The 16,685-nt window shown below is 50.9% G+C and overlaps 1 protein-coding gene across 2 annotated transcripts; it reads right to left on the bottom strand.

Moving 5' to 3' along the window:
* Window positions 1-524: 524 nt before the first annotated feature.
* Window positions 525-13,036, bottom strand: IFNAR2 (interferon alpha and beta receptor subunit 2). Of its 2 annotated transcripts, XM_030234911.2 has the most exons (10): window positions 12,881-13,036; window positions 10,633-10,946; window positions 9,367-9,463; window positions 6,840-6,881; window positions 6,434-6,557; window positions 5,958-6,127; window positions 4,577-4,749; window positions 4,157-4,319; window positions 3,352-3,470; window positions 525-1,985 (listed from the first exon to the last, which is right to left on the bottom strand). In XM_030234911.2, the coding sequence occupies exons 3-10, from the start codon at window positions 9,407-9,409 to the stop codon at window positions 1,299-1,301; spliced, it is 1,521 nt and encodes a 506-aa protein (XP_030090771.2). In that variant the 5' UTR covers window positions 9,410-9,463; window positions 10,633-10,946; window positions 12,881-13,036; the 3' UTR covers window positions 525-1,298. The 2 variants fall into 2 exon arrangements, with proteins under 2 accessions (XP_030090771.2, XP_030090772.2); XM_030234912.2 differs by lacking the exon at window positions 6,840-6,881.
* Between the last annotated feature and the right edge of the window lie 3,649 nt (window positions 13,037-16,685).

Consider the following 16,685-nt stretch of genomic DNA (forward strand, 5'->3'; position numbering starts at 1 on the left):
AAACAAGCTGTGGGGCTGCTGGGAGATAAAACCAGCACTAGGAGATAAATGAATGGGAAGGATTACACTGAGTGATGAATGAAAAAAGATTTTTGCTTTTGCCAATAAACTTTAGGTTTGCTGATAAATGAAATAGGACATTGAGAGATGAAAGAAACAATAGGGAAGTAAAACCCCTAAATTCCATAAGAATTAGAAATTAAAAGGGAGGGTTGTACATTAGAGGGGAACCTCTGGGATCAGGTGTTCTGGGCAGTCCGAACCTCTCAAGTGCTTCAGAAATGGGGAATGAAGGGAAATTGGGATAAAAAGGAGGCTGCATCCTCCAACAATCTGAAACACCCCAGGGGCTGCCCCATGGCCTCTGCCTTTATTAGAATTAAGTCAAAGGACTCCTCTGGCTCCTGTTTGGACATAAGCCCCTGGTGTTTGTGGATTAATTTTCCTAACACCCCTCACACATCGGGTCTGTTTCCCCTCACCCACCAAGGCTGCTCACAACAATTTTAAATTGCTCATTTGGATTTTAAATGTCATAAAAATATTTTAATATGAATCAGTAATTGTATAAAATTATACAAAAATAAATTCAAGAAGTGTATTAATGCCTAGATCCACTCTTTTGTTAGCTGAGTGTTCCTGTCTGCCCCCACTGTTCCACTTGATCAGTGTTCTCTGCACAAATACAGTATCCAGCCAGCAGAACAGGTTTCACAAAAATCCAGTAACAGAAATAAAGAATAAAAAAATTGTAAAAGTGGTCTGGTTGAGAGACCAGCCTTCCACTGTCCCAGGCTGCTCCAGCCCCAGTGTCCAGCCTGGCCCTGGGCGCTGCCAGGGATCCAGGGGCAGCCCCAGCTGCTCTGGGCACCCTGGGCCAGGGCCTGCCCACCCTGCCAGGGAACAATTCCTCATTGCCAAAATCCCACCCAGCCCTGCCCTCTGGCACTGGGAGCCATTCCCTGGCTCCTGTCCTTCCAGGCCTTGGAAATTGTCTCTCCCCACCCTCACAGGGAACAATTTCTAATCCAAAACTGCCCTCTGCCAGTTTGAAGCCATTCCCTCTTGTCCTGTCCCTCCAGCCCTTTCCCAAAACCCCTCCTTTGGAGCCCCTTTGGGCACAGAAGGAGCTCTGAGGTCTCTCTGGATCCTTCTCCAGACAAACACCCCCAGCTCTCTCTGTCGGAGCCCCTCTCACAGGATGTTAATGAAAGGACAAGATCTGTGCGTTCAGTCCAGAAACAAGAGTTGGACAACACTGATTGCTATGTTATAAAGTAAAAGCAGCTCTCCCTCCTTCATCTCCTCATGTACCCCGTTACTTGCTCTGTGTCCGAGTCCAAAGAGTCGCTTTCCTCAGAGGAGGAAGAGGAGGAGGAGGAGTTTTGCCACTCACGGAAGTCATTAGAACAAGGTGCTCCCTGCCCACTCCCCGTGTCCTCCAGAGCATGGGCACAGTGCCAGCCCCCAGTGTCCTGCTGGGCTGGGGCAGCAGCTGCAGCGCCGTGCCCATCCTGCTCCAGGGTGCCCAGCAGCACCGTGTGCAGGCTGATGGTGAAGCACTCGCTGCCCCCCTGGGGCTCACAGCTGTCCCCACACAGAGGGCTCAGCAACTCGCTCCTCGGGCCTCTGTCCCCTTCAGGGTGGCCCTGCTGCCCCTGGGGCTCCTGTGGCTCAGCAGCTGGCGTGTCCCCAGCCTGGCTGCTGCTGTGCTCACAGGTGCTGCTCACTGAGTACTGCCCCAGGCTGCTGGGGGTGTCACAGCCCCGGGGGACACTGGCCCTGCCCAGCCTGTCCCGCCTGGCGTAGTCGTGGTCACACAGGGCACTGCCGTCACTGTCACTGCTGTCACTGTCACTGCTGTCACTGGCACTGCCTCTGCAGCCCCTGGCCTTGCTTTTCACCTCTCTGGGGATGATCTCCACTGAGGCCACTGTTTCTGACTCAGACACCCACGGCGAGTAGGCAAACTTCCTGATGAATGCCTGGAAGAGTAAAAGGAATTAAATCAAATCAGCCACTTTCCCACACATGCACACAAAAACACGAAAAAAACCCCAAATAACCTCCAGCCACAAGGCTGTCAAATAAATTATTCCTTCTGTGCCACAGTTTGGGCTCTTTCTGCAGAGTCCAGGCTATCTAGGATTGCTCCTTCTTTTCCACTCCTGAACATCACAGAACCTCTGAAAGGTTTGAGTGAGAAGGGATCTTATAAAATCATCACATTCCACCCCTGCCATGGGGACACCTCCCACTGTGCCAGGCTGCTCCAGCCCCAGTGTCCAGCCTGGCCTTGGGCACTGCCAGGGATCCAGGGGCAGCCCCAGCTGCTCTGGGCACCCTGGGCCAGGGCCTGCCCACCCTCACAGGGTCAGCTGAGTCTTGTCACTCTCCCAACTCTTGCAGTCACCTCTATCACAGCTGAGCAATTTTAATGTCCTTTAGAAACGATCTTTTGAAGCAATTTTCACCATTTTAACATCCCAAGCCCTGTCTTCCCCCTGCACTTCAGAGGATTATCCAGTATTTGAAGCATTCATCAAGTTGACAATAAAAAAATAAATAAACATTAGACACTCCTTAGTACTGTGTTCAACAATTGCTGGGATGTGAAAATGACACAGCAAATGACAGAAAGATGTGGAAGAAGTCTTAGAAAAAAGTGATACCCATCTGCTCTGGGTATGTCTGTAGAAAATGGAAAATATTTATGCTGAAAAACCCTACAGAATTAAATGTAAAAGAAATCAGAGACTGTAAAAAAAAGAACAAGCAAGAAAAGAAAACAGAGAAACAAGAAATCTTGTTATTTGTGACTGAAATTTAGTGGCACAATTATTTGTGAGTGAATTTAAATGGATAATTTCAATCTATAGAAATAAAAAACTAGCTGGCTCTGGAGTGGCTCCCTCTGTGCTTGATCACAGAGAAAGTGCAAGAGAGATTTTATTATTATGAAACAGTGGAACAACTTCTCCTCCAGGCTCTCCTCACAGAGCAGCTTCTCCAGCCCTCTGCTCACCCCCTGGTCCTGCTCTGGGCCCTACCTTTTGTGCCCTGTGGGGACCAGAAGTGGGTGGAATATTCCTGGATGTTCCCCCTGAGCAGGGTGGATGATCCTCTCTGTTAGTAACTTGTCACAGAAATAGCAAGAAGTGGTTTTGAATATTTGTTCTCAAGATCAGACAAAACTTAGCAGCCTAGAGAGCATCCTGGACTGAGGTAAAGTACAAACACAAACATTCTGTGCTCCTACAGAACCTGTACCTAAAGCACAGCACTGGAATTTCCAGCTGTTAGACTTCCTGCTGCCAGCCAGAGTGGGCAGATGTGAGAGCTGTTACTTACCAAGGTCTGAGGAAGGGAAAACTTTGGGAAAATAAAGCCTGCTGCATGCACACACTTCAGGATTGCAGCAATGATCAGTGAAACACAGACAGCACCTGCCACTGCAGCTTCCTGATACCCTGGAGTGAAAAAAGCAAAGAAACACACATGGAGGAGGTGTCCCACCACCACATTCCAGATCTCCCAGTCACAACAGCTATTAGGAATCCCCAATAATTTTGGTTAGAAGGGATCTGTGAAAGTCAAAGTCAGAACAAGAGCAAATCCCAAATTAGCTTCAGGAATTACAGAAGAAGTTACTCCATCTTTCTGCAGAGCTAGTGGAGATCTGCATGGCTCAGGGGATTGCCAAGAGATTTGTTGCCCCAAAGTGCTGGGGTTTTATATTTCACTCTAAATACCCACAATGGCTCTCTCTTGGAATGTTTCTCTCTGCCAGTGAGGCCCTGAGGGACAGCACCCAGGGAGCAGCTGGGGCTGGCCCAGGAGGGATTTAGGTTGGATTTTAGGGCAAGGTTCTTCCCCAGAGGGTGCTGGCACTGCCCAGGCTGCCCAGGGAATGGGCACAGCCCCGAGGCTGCCAGAGCTCCAGGAGCCTTTGGCCAGCGCTGCCAGGGATGCCCAGGCTGGGCTTGGTGGGGTCTGGGCAGGGCAGGGGTGGCACTGGGGGATCCCTGGGGTCCCTTCAGCTCAGGACATTCCACGACTCTGTGATCACCTTTTTTTTAGGACTGAACTGTAAATGTCCTACACCAAAAGAACACACTGCACACCCAGACCAGCCCCCTGCCCACAGCTCCATTACCCTGCTGAGCCTCTGAGTCTGCAGTGACACATTTCCAGGGCGAGGGGACAGAATTCTTGTTCAGGGATGCAGTGACCCCCACGGACAGGCAGTAATTCCTGCTGGGATACAACTCCTCAATGACAATACTGAACACCTCTTCAGTGGTTCTCTGCCGTGGCCTCTGCAATGAAAAACAATGGCCTGAAGTCAGTTATTGGCTGGAAGAACCTCTGCTCCCTCCCCCAGACCTGGTCCCTGCGGGGAAAGGAAGCTCACATTCTGCTGGCCATGGTCTCTCTTTTCTTCTAAGCAATCTACTTCTATGTTTTTTTTAGCTTCTACCCACATATTTGGGTTTGGGAGTCTGTTAACCATCAGAGCCACTTCATGCCCTCTGTGTTCCTCCTCTAAAGCACAACTATTCCCAAATTTCCCCACCTTATGCTCTCCATCCTGTGATTTCAGGGTGATATCAAAATCCAGCTCCTCATAGATATCAATTAAAGACAGCAGCTTTCCCTCGTGTCTGAAGTGAGAGGCTGGCAGCTTTATGGTGACATTGAGGCAGTTTGGACAGGAAGTGATATTCACTTCTGGTGGGCCCAGAATTGCTGTTGGAAAACAAGAAAGAGGGAAAAGTGATGGAAAAAACACAGTTCTACTTTATCCAGTACCAGTTCCACTTCTGTGATGCACACAGAGCTGGCTCAGCACACTCCAGAGGGGCCCCTGCAGTAAATCCATAAGGCCTTTAACTTCCACAGCCAAACCATCATTTCCCACACGGCCAGACTTTAAAGGAAAAGGAGTGGAAGGAAGAAGCACAAAGGGGACAGAGGATTTGCTCCAGATTCAGAGATGTGATCTTTTTATCTACCTGAGATTAAAGTACAGAACAGAATTCTGGAATGGGTTGGGAAGGTCCTCACAGCCCCCACCCAGTGCCATGGCAGGGACACCTCCCACTGTGCCAGGCTGCTCCAGCCCCAGTGTCCAGCCTGGCCTTGGGCACTGCCAGGGATCCAGGGGCAGCCCCAGCTGCTCTGGGCACCTGTGCCAGGGCCTGCCCACCCTGCCAGGGAACAATTCCCAATATGCATTTAACCTTGCTCTCCTGCAGCTGAAAGCCACTCTCCCTTGTCCTGTCCTTTTTGTTAAAGCAGCTGCAGGGACTGCAGGGCTCCTCCTCAGGATGGCCTCCTTCAGTTCTCCTTGTCCCATTCTCCTCATTCCCTACAGGGTTCCCTCATTGCTGACTCTGGAAGGGGACACAGCAGCTGCCTCTGCTGAGCTCAGAGGAAACATCATCAGTTCATCCTCCACAGCTCTCCAGCTGCTCCTCAATATCTCTTAGCTCTGTTAGCTCTAAACTCCATTTTAAGCAGAGCCAAGTGAAGCCACCTCTGGCAATAAGGCCAAGTATCTTCAGCAGGGACAAGGGCAGATTGATTGTTTGTCCATCAATCTCTTCCCTACACCTGGTGCAGACCTGGCACTTTTTAACTCAACATTCACTATTTGAACACACAAATACAATGTTCTTCTTTAAGTTATGTACCTTACACAGTTAAGGGATTTTTACTTGGTGTTTGTCAATGCAAACTCTATTTCCTTTATAATTATAATGCATTTATCTCAAAACCAGAGCCTCATTCCTTTATCAGAACTACCAGTCAGGACTACACATATATGAAATACTACATACAAATAGCCACCAACACAGTCAGTGTGGAGTCTTACAGCAAAGGTAACAGAACATAATTCAGGATCAGCTGCTACTGAAAACTACAAAAAGAAGAAATGCAGAGAGAGAACTTACTCTCAGTGAGTGGCACAAAACGCAGCAGAGAAGAATTGAGCACCTGAGCTCCTCCAATGCTCTGAACAAATACAGAATACTCAGTAGATATGACCTTGAACTCCTCTGTCAGCTCACAGGAGAGCTGGGCAACACCTGAACACTGCTGAGCACTCATCCAGTCCTGGCTCCTGCAGGAAAGAGCAAGAGTCTCAATTCTCTAATGTGGCAGGGCATGGGAGTGTGAGGAGAGCATCTCAAGGGAAAAAAAACCTCAGAAAAACTAAGGAAAAAACCAAGAAAAACAGAGAAAACCTCAGCCTTACTATTTTCAGAGAATCCCTGAGGCTGGCAAAGCCCTCCCAGCCCCAGCTTGTCCCCAGCCCAGAGCACTCAGTGCCAACTCCAGGGGACACCTGCAGGGATGGGCACTCCAAACCCCCCTCCTCTTTGGGTCAATAAACATTGACCCAAAGAGCAGAATTTGTGTCACTTGCCTGTGGTCTTTGTAGAGCACGTTGTAGGAGGCTGGCACAGCTGGGTCACGTTCTGCCTGCCAGGACAAAATGTGCTGGAAATTGTGGGAGTCCATCTGGAGGTTGTAAGGAAGCCCCTTTCTTTCTAGAAAGGAAAAAAATAACAAAAAAAACCCCAACAAACAACTCTGAGCTTTGCAACCATTCTAATAAATAAACTCCTTTAGAGCAGCTCAGGATTTGCCCCAAAAAGCAGCCAAGGGGAGAGCTCAGCACAACAGACACAGCAATGCAAAGCACTGTGCACATGGACTGCATTTCTAAGCTCTTTCTCCAAAAAGCATGAAGTTCCAAAATGATAACTGGGGAGGATGTGCAAGCCATGAAATGCGCTGGGAAAGCATTTTAAAGATGGTAACACTCTTACCAGGCAGGCTGCAAACAGCTGTAGACAGAAAGGTGAGGCACACTGGAAAGTGAAACTCTGTATTAATGCTTTGGTGTAGCCACACGACCTGACTTTTATTGCAAGTGCTCACTTGCAACAATTGGTTCGTACCCAGCACTCCCTGGTGGAACTGTTACTTTCTTTCACATCTTCCTGGACTTCCCCACACTTCCCTCCTCCTCCAGAGCCTGGGAGGAGCATCCATGAACCTGGGGCTCCGAGGAGGAGCTGGTTCCTGGATCCCTCCCTGTGAGATTCAGGACCCAGCCTCAGCAAACCCACCCAAGATTTCTCATCAAATCATGTCCCAGAGGACTCTGACTCTATTCCAAACACCTTCTCAAGCCATCCCAAGAATTTGAAGCTGATGTGGGAAAATATTCCCTTATTGCTTGACTCAGCCTCAGAGATGCCAGAATGGTCTGGGTTGGAAGGGACCTTAAAGAACACCCAATTCCACCCCTGCCATGGGCAGGGACACCTCCCACTGTGCCAGGCTGCCCCAACCTGACCTTGGGCACTGCCAGGGATCAGGGGCAGCCACAGCTTCCCTGGGCATTCCTGCCATTCCAGAGGCTCCTACATCTTCCTGTAAAACCTTCCTAGGAGCCTGTGATCCACCCTGGCTCTCACTGCATCCAGGATTCTTCTCCTTGACCAACCCAGCTTCTCACTGTTCCCATCTTTTCAACACAGTGCTTCAAAACACTTGAAGTTTTTATTCTGACTCGTCTAAGATTTTTTTTTTCTCAAGACCTTTCAGCCTCCCTTTTGCTTTGAGTGCATCAAGGAGAAACTTCCTGTTCTTGATTTAAGGCATTTTGTGGTCATGTCTCTGACTCAGGAGAGGCTGACTCCCACACTAAGTTGGCCAAAGCAGTCACTACTTTAATTCCAAACACATTTCTTCTCTGTTTTACACAAATTCCATGGGAAAATCTGGACAGTTCCTTCCTTATCTTCCCTAAAACTCTCTTTTGTCTTGACCTGTTGCCACAGTCAGCATGACTGTGAAAAGAGAAGAGAAATCTGGGCCTTGAATTAGAGAATTTAAACAATCTTTATGGAGATCCACAAATAATGGGTTTAACTGCAGCTAAAAGTAGAACAATGGATTTCTTACCAGGTAGGAAATCACCCATTTGATAAAAAAACATCCAGTGGGGATAAACCAAGCAATATTTTACCAATTGTTACTATTATTATCTGAACACAAGCTCAGATTTGTAATAAATTGTGTCTGCTGAATTGCTGCTGTATTCCAGTTTGCATTATTTGATTTTTTAATGCCTCTTCCCTACCAAAGCAAATTCCTTTTAGTTCAGAGCTCAAACTGCCTCTGAACTTTGTTTCAACAAACAAGTTTAGCAAAGGAAGTTGCACAGTTGCACAACTGTTTGTGTTACACTCTTACAAAGAGGACACGGCCAAGACAAACATCTGAGAACAAGTAACAGGGAATATTCAGCCTGGGGAAATAGGGATGGCCTGGAAACTGCAAGGGGAATCTTCAGCATCTTGGCCTACCTGAGTTTCTACCACTCTGGCAGAGTCCCAGGCCAGGCTGGACCCTGGGCTTGGAGCAGCCTGGCACAGTGGAAGGTGCCCCTGCCATGTGAGGTCCCTCCCAACCCAAACCACTCTGGGGTTCTGGGGTGATGATCTGACCCTTTTTACAGAATGAAAGGATCCTAACCTAACAATCCCCTTCTCACAACAAGCACAGCTCAGCCAAACTGAGCTGGTTTTACCTGCTAATCCAGAAACTGAGAAGTGCCAGAAAAACTCAGAATAAAAAATAAAAACGCTCACATGTACCTGAGAGTTCCTGGATGTGCAGGAAGGCAGATCATGGAATGGAATGGCCTGGACTGGAAGGGACCTTAAAGCCCACACTGGGGCCAGAGTCACCAGTTCAGGCAGTGAGGAATCAGGCATGAATCCCAGAAAGTCTGGGCTGGGAGCGACCCGAAATCCCACCCAGCGCCACCCCTGCCATGGCAGGGACACCTCCCACTGTGCCAGGCTGCTCCAGCCCCAGTGTCCAGCCTGGCCTTGGGCACTGCCAGGGATCCAGGGGCAGCCCCAGCTGCTCTGGGAATTCCATCCCAGCCCCTGCCCACCCTGCCAGGGAACAATTCCTCATTGCCAAGATCCCACCCAGCCCTGCCCTCTGGCACTGGGAGCCATTCCCTGGCTCCTGTCCCTCTGTCCTTGTCCCCAGTCCCTCTGCAGCTCTCCTGGAGCCCCTTCAGGCCCTGCCAGGGGCTCTGAGCTCTCCCTGGAGCTGCTCCTGTGCAGGTGAGCACCCCCAGCCCTCCCAGCCTGCTCATGCACAGAATGGAGCATGCAGGGATAACACCAGAGATCCTTATCCTGGGAATTATACCAGGGAGAGTTCTACAAGACTTTGATGGTTTCTTACTTCATTAACTCAGCAGGATTATTAATGAATTAACAAGCCCCCTGCAGTGCTGCTCTCTTCCCCACAGGCTCAGGTACTCACCAAGCTGACAGAGAGGCACTGGCACATCCATTGGGGTTCTCATGGAGATTAACAAACAAACCTCTCTGCTTGCAAAAGGAACATTTGGCTTCTGCTCCTACAAATACACGAAAAACAAGCACATTTTACTAAATCACAGTAAATTGCCTTAGTAAATCACTTTTAAGTAACCCAAGGTTTCTGTACAGAATTGTTTTACCTTCTCCAGTGTCTGAGGGAGGGCAGTGGTACTGAAAGGGTTACTGGGGAGCACTGATCTTTATCATTTTATAGCCATTTTTGTCCATTTTATGGCAACAGTACTTTCCTTTTTCCACACAGAACGGGCTCCTACCACTTCAACTAAAGCAGAAACCACTGCACAATTATTTCTATTAACTATGCATTCAGATAGTATCTGAAAATTCAATGCCACTCACTCCAACTTCATTAATACAATGAAAACAAACTTTGCTTGGCTTTGTTTGAAATAAACTCATCACCACTGTAGGAACTGTTTCCAAAAAAGGAAAATATCAACAGAGCACTTAGAAAAAAACTAAAAATTAATTACAAAGAAGTTATGAAGTTTGTTACAATTTTTTTAGTGCATAAGATCTATTAAAATAGCCCTTCTCTTCATTGTTATTTTTTACTCTAATTAACATCCCCATATTATTAATATCCACAGGACCTGGTTTTCAGTTAGCTGGGCAAAGGTGTTTCTATTTCTAAAGAACCTTCCCCTCAGGTTCAACAAAAATTAACTGCTTTTTAATTAACATTATTTGCAAATACAATTGGAATTATTTTCTCTGCAAAACAACCAGTTTAAAATCATGCCAGAGCACACTCTGTATGTGAATATATTACTATATAACCCTGTATATTCATATATTAACACAGGATAGAAGTCATCTGTTAAAATCAGGTGAACTAAAGCTCTTTATCTGAGAAGTCAATCTCCCTGTGCTCAGAGCTCTGGCAGGAGTGCAGGAAGCCACTGGTCAGTGTTAGGAACTTGGACCTGTGCAACTGAGAGTCCCAGAGCCTCAGGGAATGCTCTCTTCCCCTCACTCTGCTCATTCATTCAGGCACAAGTCATTCCAAAGAGCAGCTGCACCTGCAGGCTGGGATTTCCCAGGCTGTTCAAAGAGTTCCCTTCAGGAGGAAGCCTTAGGCATGCTGGAATCCCTTGGTAAATGATTTCCTTTCCCTGACAGCCCTTGCAGTTCCCCCAGGCCCTGTCTGCAGCACTCCCTGCCCAGAGGGATGTGCTGTGTGTACCTGGGATCCTTGCTGGCCATGCTGCAGGGATAACAACAATCCCACCCTGGGAATCACACCAGGCTCCCGCGTGCCTCTGGCTGCTGAGCAAAGGAGTCTCCCACATGAGGCACACTCAAAGCCAGGTCACTTGTTCAGCACCTTCCAGTGCCTGAGAAAAGGTGATAAAATGTGCTCATCTCCAGGATTCCACAGCTGTCTAGAGCTGGATGTCCTCTGCAGATCTACCACTGACAGGGAAATCCCAGGGGAAAACCATTTCTGTCAGAACTCTGGTGAGCTTGTGTTACTCCTCTTCAGAGCTGCAGCAATCCCTGTGGAGAAGCCATGGAAAGAGCAGTGAGTGCAGCCCCTGAGGCCAGGCTGTGCCCTCAGGAGATCCCTGGGAGCTGCCTGGAGCCCCAGTGCCCCCATGGCACAGGGGACACTGGCACAGCTGCATGGGATCCCACACTGGCTGGGGCTGGGGGGACCCTAAATCCCATCCAGTGCCACCCCTGCATGCCAGGGACACCTCCCATTGTGCCAGGCTGCTCCAGCCCCAGTGTCCAGCCTGGCCTTGGGCACTGCCAGGGATCCAGGACAGCCCCAGCTGCTATGGGAATTCCATCCCAGCCCCTGCCCACCCTGCCAGGGAACAATTCCTCATTCCCAGTGTCCCACCCAGCCCTGCCCTCTGGCACTGGGAGCCATTCCCTGGCTCCTGTCCCTCCGTCCTTGTCCCCAGTCCCTCTGCAGCTCTCCTGGAGCCCCTTCAGGCCCTGCCAGGGGCTCTGAGCTCTCCCTGGAGCTTCTCCTCTCCAGGTGAGCACCCCCAGCTCTGCCAGCCTGGCTCCAGCCCTGAGATCAGTTTAGTGGCTCTCAGGTTCAGGCTGGATGGAGTTATATTTGCTTCCAATCAGAAAAGAAAAAAAAAGCAGCTCTGAGATTTTGAAGGTCAGTGGCTCATATTTCAGAAATGCTCTGAAATAAAGCCCAGTTCTCTGAAAGAAGCAGATGGTCTATTTACTTACATAAATCAGCTTAGAGGAACACTGAGAGAGGCAGAGAGGCTGACTGACAGCAGGGAAGTCTGCAGAGGAATGTTCTGAGCCTGCACAGGGAGCTCTGAGACCCCCCAGCCCAGCCCTGGGCTGCCCTGCCCAGGCAGGGTCACTGCAGCAGTGACACAGGAACGTGCCCAGGGGTTGGGATGTCTCCAGAGGGAGACTCCAGCCCCCTCTGGGCAGCTGTTCCAGGGCTCTGCTCCTCCAGGGAAGGAAGTTCTTCCTCAGGCTGGGCTGGAATTGTTGTGTTGTAGTTCCTGGCCATTGCTCCTTCTCCTGCCACTGGCACCTCTGAGCAGAGTCTGGCACCATCCTGACAGCCTTGGAGCTCTATAAAACCCTGAGTCCACCCGAGCCAGGGAACCACACTGTGCCTGTAGCATTATTCCCACCTTCAGCTTCTGGGAGACTTTAGATAAACCACTTCTAAGGACATGGAAATCATTTAACCCCCATAACCAACAGCTCTTTTCCCAGGGGCGGCCACAGTGCTGGGGAGGAGACAGCCTCAGGCTGGGCCAGGGCAGGCTCAGCTTGGCCAGCAGCAGGAATTTGCCCATGGAAAGGGGGCTCAGGCCTTGGCAGGGGCTGCCCAGGGAGCTCTGCAGTGCCCATCCCTGCAGGTGTCCCCTGGAGGTGGCACTGAGTGCTCTGGGCTGGGCACAGGGTGGCCATGGGGCACAGCTGGCACTGCCTGGGCTGGGAGGGCTTTGCCAGCCCCAGGGATTTGGGATCTGCCCGAGGGACACACGGGGACCCTCGGGGATGGCCCAGCCTGGGCGGGGACCCAGCAACCCCCGTCTGAGATAAGGGGCGCTGCGAGAGCCCTCGGCAGCCGCTGTTCCTGCCAGACACCGGCCTTGGTGCGATTCCCACACCGAACCCACCCCCGGCACCTCCCGGGCCATCCCGGGTCAATGCAGCGAGCCATGGCGAACCCGGCGGGGTTTTGGGGCTCCGTGTGCGGTTATGGGGGCTCCACACGGGCCCGGGCCCCACACGGCGCCAGCAGAGCGCTCCCGGGAGCCGCGGAGGCCCCCAGGAATGCCCGGGCAGCGGCCCAGACCGCTCCTCTCACCCGGGGAGCCGGGGGGAGCGCGGCCCCGCTCCCCTCAGGGAACCGCTCCATTGTCACCGCAGGGCCGTGCCCGCGGACACCGGGGGGACATGGCACCGCACACACCGCCACCTTCCAGCCGTACCTCGCGGCGGGGAACCCCCAGATGCTCCACTCCGAGTCCTCATCGCTGCTGACCGCGTCTATCGCCCCTTATCAACGCGATCAATGCCCATCCATCCCCGCGCTGCCGCCCGCGCCGCTGCCGGGCGGAAAATGGCGACGGGGACGGCGCGCGGTTGGTCACGCCCCCTGTACACAGGCCACGCCCATACGGTACCAGGCCGCGTCCCTTGCCGTCAAACCACGCCCCAATCAGTGTCTGACACGCCTCCATTCAGCAGGCCCCGCCCATTTCCCCTCAGGCTCCGCCCAGCGGTGCCATGGCGGCGCTCCCTGAGGGCGCCGTTCCCTCCCCACACTCGCGCAAAGGACTTTGCTGCCTTTAGTTCGGTGTCTGCCTTTATTTCCGTTTCTGTCACCCGTCCGGACCCGCTCCACCCCCGGCTCCGCGGTCTTCCCTGTGCGAGAAAGCTGCGGGAGCGGTTGCTGATCCCCTGCCGCGTTTACAGAGTCAGAGTCACGGCAGGTTTGGGTCGGGAGGGACCTTAAATCCCACCCAGTGCCAGCCCTGCCATGGCAGGGACACCTCCCACTGTGCCAGGAGCAGCCCCAGTGTGCAGCCTGGCCTTGGGCACTGCCAGGGGGGCAGGGGCAGCCGCAGCTGCTGTGCCGTGGGAAGGGAAGGGCCCTGCGGGTCCGCGGGATCTGAGGCAGCAGCGCCCTGAGCCAGGAGGGACATCCCTGACCTGGGGACACCGTCACTGCCCAGGGGGAAGCCGTGAAAATCAAGCCAATCGCTTGGTTTTAAATTTTTTTAAAGTTTAATAGTAATAAAATGGTTATAAAAATAGTAATAAAAATTAGAGTAATTTGGTCAATTTGGATTAGGACAATACGAGACAATAAGAACAAAGAGTTACAGACAGTCCGGGTACCTTTCCTGGGCAAAATAAGCCCAAAAAGGCCCCACGTGAACAGAGGATTAACCCTTAAAAGCAACAGCCTGTTGCACATTCCCACAGCCCATCCCTGGTGCATCAATTCCATTCCCACCCAGGATTCTGGCTGGGCAGGGTCAGCTCCTTCCTCTGGATCCTGACGGCGTCTCCAGGGCTGAGCAGGCAGGAAGGAGTTCGTTTGTCCTGATAATGGGGCAATAAATTCTCTTTCTCTGAAAGATTCAGGTGTCCTCTGGCTGCTGTCTGGTGCGAGTCCTCTCCTTAAAAAAGTATCTTCCATAGCAAAGTTTCTATTTTAACATTCTGTTATAACCTAAAACTATATTTAGCACACTACTTAAGAGAATTAATACAGCAGAACTTTCTAACATAACATGTATAATTTTCATTTCAATATTTGTGAAAAGCCAATCATACAATACGCATTTTTCAGAGAAGGGATTGTCCCACTCTGCTCTGGGCTGGGGCAGCCTCACCTCCAGTGCTGGGACAGTTCTGGATGTCTCAGTATCAGATCCAAGAGAGAGTCCAGAGGAGGGACAGGAGGCTGGGGAAGGCTCTGGAGGGGCCCCCGAGGTGCCTTGGTCAGCTCAGCCTGGAGCAGCCTGAGCTCAGAGCTCCCCGGGGCTGCAGCTCCTCCCGAGGGGCAGCGCAGGGACAGCTCCCAGCTCTGCTCTGGGACAGGGACAGCACCAGGGAGCGCCTGGGGCTGGGCCAGGGCACCTCAGGCTGCAGGGCAGGGCAAGGCTCTTCCCCAGAGGGTGCTGGCACTGCCCAGGCTGCCCAGGGAATGGGCACGGCCCCGAGGCTGCCAGAGCTCCAGGAGCCTTTGGCCAGCGCTGCCAGGGATGCCCAGGCTGGGCTTGGTGGGGTCTGGGCAGGGCAGGGGTGCTGTATTGTGTTTTTATACTTTGTAATACTTTGAAGTAGTTTTGGTTTTTGTATCCCCGTGGTTTTCCCAAACAGTTTACCCCAGATTGCACCCCCTTCCCTTTACCTATGTAATTCCTCTCCCTTGATGAGATCATCCCCAAATCCCACCCTGGCTCTCTGTCAATCACCCAGCATCCCATCCCCTCCATCTAGAAGCTTCGGTCGAGCGATTAGCCAGAGGCCAGGGGTCAGCCCCAAGAGACTTGTTTTATACCCTGTGCTAAGTGTCTGTCCCTTAGTGCCCATCCCTTTGGGTCATTTATTGGATGGTAAAATGTTATCTGCTTTTGGTTTCCTCCTCCCTTTAAATGTGACCTTGGCACATCTCCCGGGGCTTTGGGCAGGAGACCCCTGAGGTGCAGGAGTGATGCATTGCTCACAGGGGAGACCAGGGGGAGGGAAGAGAATCTTGACTCCATGTTTCAGAGGGTTTGGTTTATTCTTTTATGATATATATTATGTTAAAACTATACTAAAAGAACAGAAGAAAGGATTCCATCAGAAGGCTGGCTAAGAATAGAAAAGGAATGAATAACAAAGGTTTGTCTGTGACCGAGACAGTCTGGACACATGGACTGGGATTGGTCAATAATGAGGAACAACCACAGAGACCAATCCCAGACCCACCTGCTGCATCCCACAGCAGCAGAGAATCCTTGTTTGCATTTTGCTCTTGAGGCCTCTCAGCTTCTCAGGAGGGAAAAATCCTAAGGAAAGGATTTTTCATGGAACCTGTCGGTGACACGGGAGCTCCCCAGAGCTCCTGAATAAAACCTTGGATGAGCCCTGCTAAGAGTCAGCCCTTTCTTCCCCCGATGTCTCTGGTGTCTCCTCTGCTGCAAAGGTGACTGGTCCAGCTGCCCTCAGCACCCTCGGGGCATGAGGGAGTGTCCCCCCACAGCTGGCCGTGTCGGGGTCACTCCCCCGGTGTCTGCCCACTCGGGCCTGGCCGGGGGATCCTGAGAGGATCACAGGGGGACAGAGACTGCAGGGGTGTGTGAAAAATGGGTATTTTATGATTGGCTTTTCGCAAATATTGAAGTGAATATTAGATGTGTTGTGTTAGAAAGTAAGGCTGTATTCATTCTCTTCAGTAGTGTGTTAAATATAGTTTTGGGTTATAAAAAATTGTTAAAATAGAAACGATGCTATGTGGGATACTTTTTTTGAAGAAAGGACTTGCAGTGAGACAGCAGCCACAGGACACCTAAATCTTTCAGAGAAAAAGAATTTATTGCCCTCTTATCAGAAGAAATGAACTTCTCCCTGCCTCGAAGGCGCTATTGGGATTAGGAGGAAGAAGTTTATGATGACCAGGCCGAATCCTGTGTTGGAGTGGAATTTATGCATCATGCATGAAGTGTATGAATATGCAACAGGCTGTTGTTTTTAAGGGTTAATCCTTTGTTAACAGGTGTCCTTTTTCGGGATTGTGCTGCCCATAAAAACGTACCTGGACATCCCTGACTCTTTGTTTTTATTGTCTCACATTGTCTTAATTCAAATTGTCTAAATTATTTTTACTCTACTTATATTACTATTTTTATAACTATTTTATTACTATTAAACCTTTAAAATTTTCAAAAAACAAGTGAAAACAAGTGATTGTTGTTTTTCCCAGGTGGCACTGGGGGATCCCTGGGGGTCCCTTCAGCGCAGGACTTTCTGGGATTCTGTGATTCCCTATTCACCCTGTGCCAGGGCCTGCCCACCCTCCCAGCCTGGAGGAGAACTCTGAATCACAGCTCTACAGTCTCTGAAGCCTACCTTTTACAGCTTTCCCCAAACCCTCTAATTTTAAAGATTCCCACATTCCTGATTGCCAAGGTCCCACCCAGCCCTGCCCTCTGGCACTGGGAGCCATTCCCTGGCTCCTGTCCCTCCATCCTTGTCCCCAGTCCCTCTGCAGCTCTCCTGGAGCCCCGTTCGGGCTCG

This window comes from Serinus canaria, chromosome 1 (genome assembly GCF_022539315.1).
Source record: "Serinus canaria isolate serCan28SL12 chromosome 1, serCan2020, whole genome shotgun sequence".
Lineage (NCBI taxonomy): Eukaryota > Metazoa > Chordata > Aves > Passeriformes > Fringillidae > Serinus > Serinus canaria.

What these genes read in the sequence shown, in the direction of transcription:
- IFNAR2 (XM_030234911.2), bottom strand. Translation starts at nt 9,409, where the DNA reads ATGAGAACCCCAATGGATGTGCCAGTGCCTCTCTGTCAGCTTG. An exon ending in AGCTGTTTGCAGCCTGCCTG is followed by an intron (nt 6,558 to 6,839) that starts GTAAGAGTGTTA and finishes TTTCCTTTCTAG; the next exon opens with AAAGAAAGGGGCTTCCTTAC. An exon ending in TTTTGTGCCACTCACTGAGA is followed by an intron (nt 4,750 to 5,957) that starts GTAAGTTCTCTC and finishes GTTTTCCAACAG; the next exon opens with CAATTCTGGGCCCACCAGAA.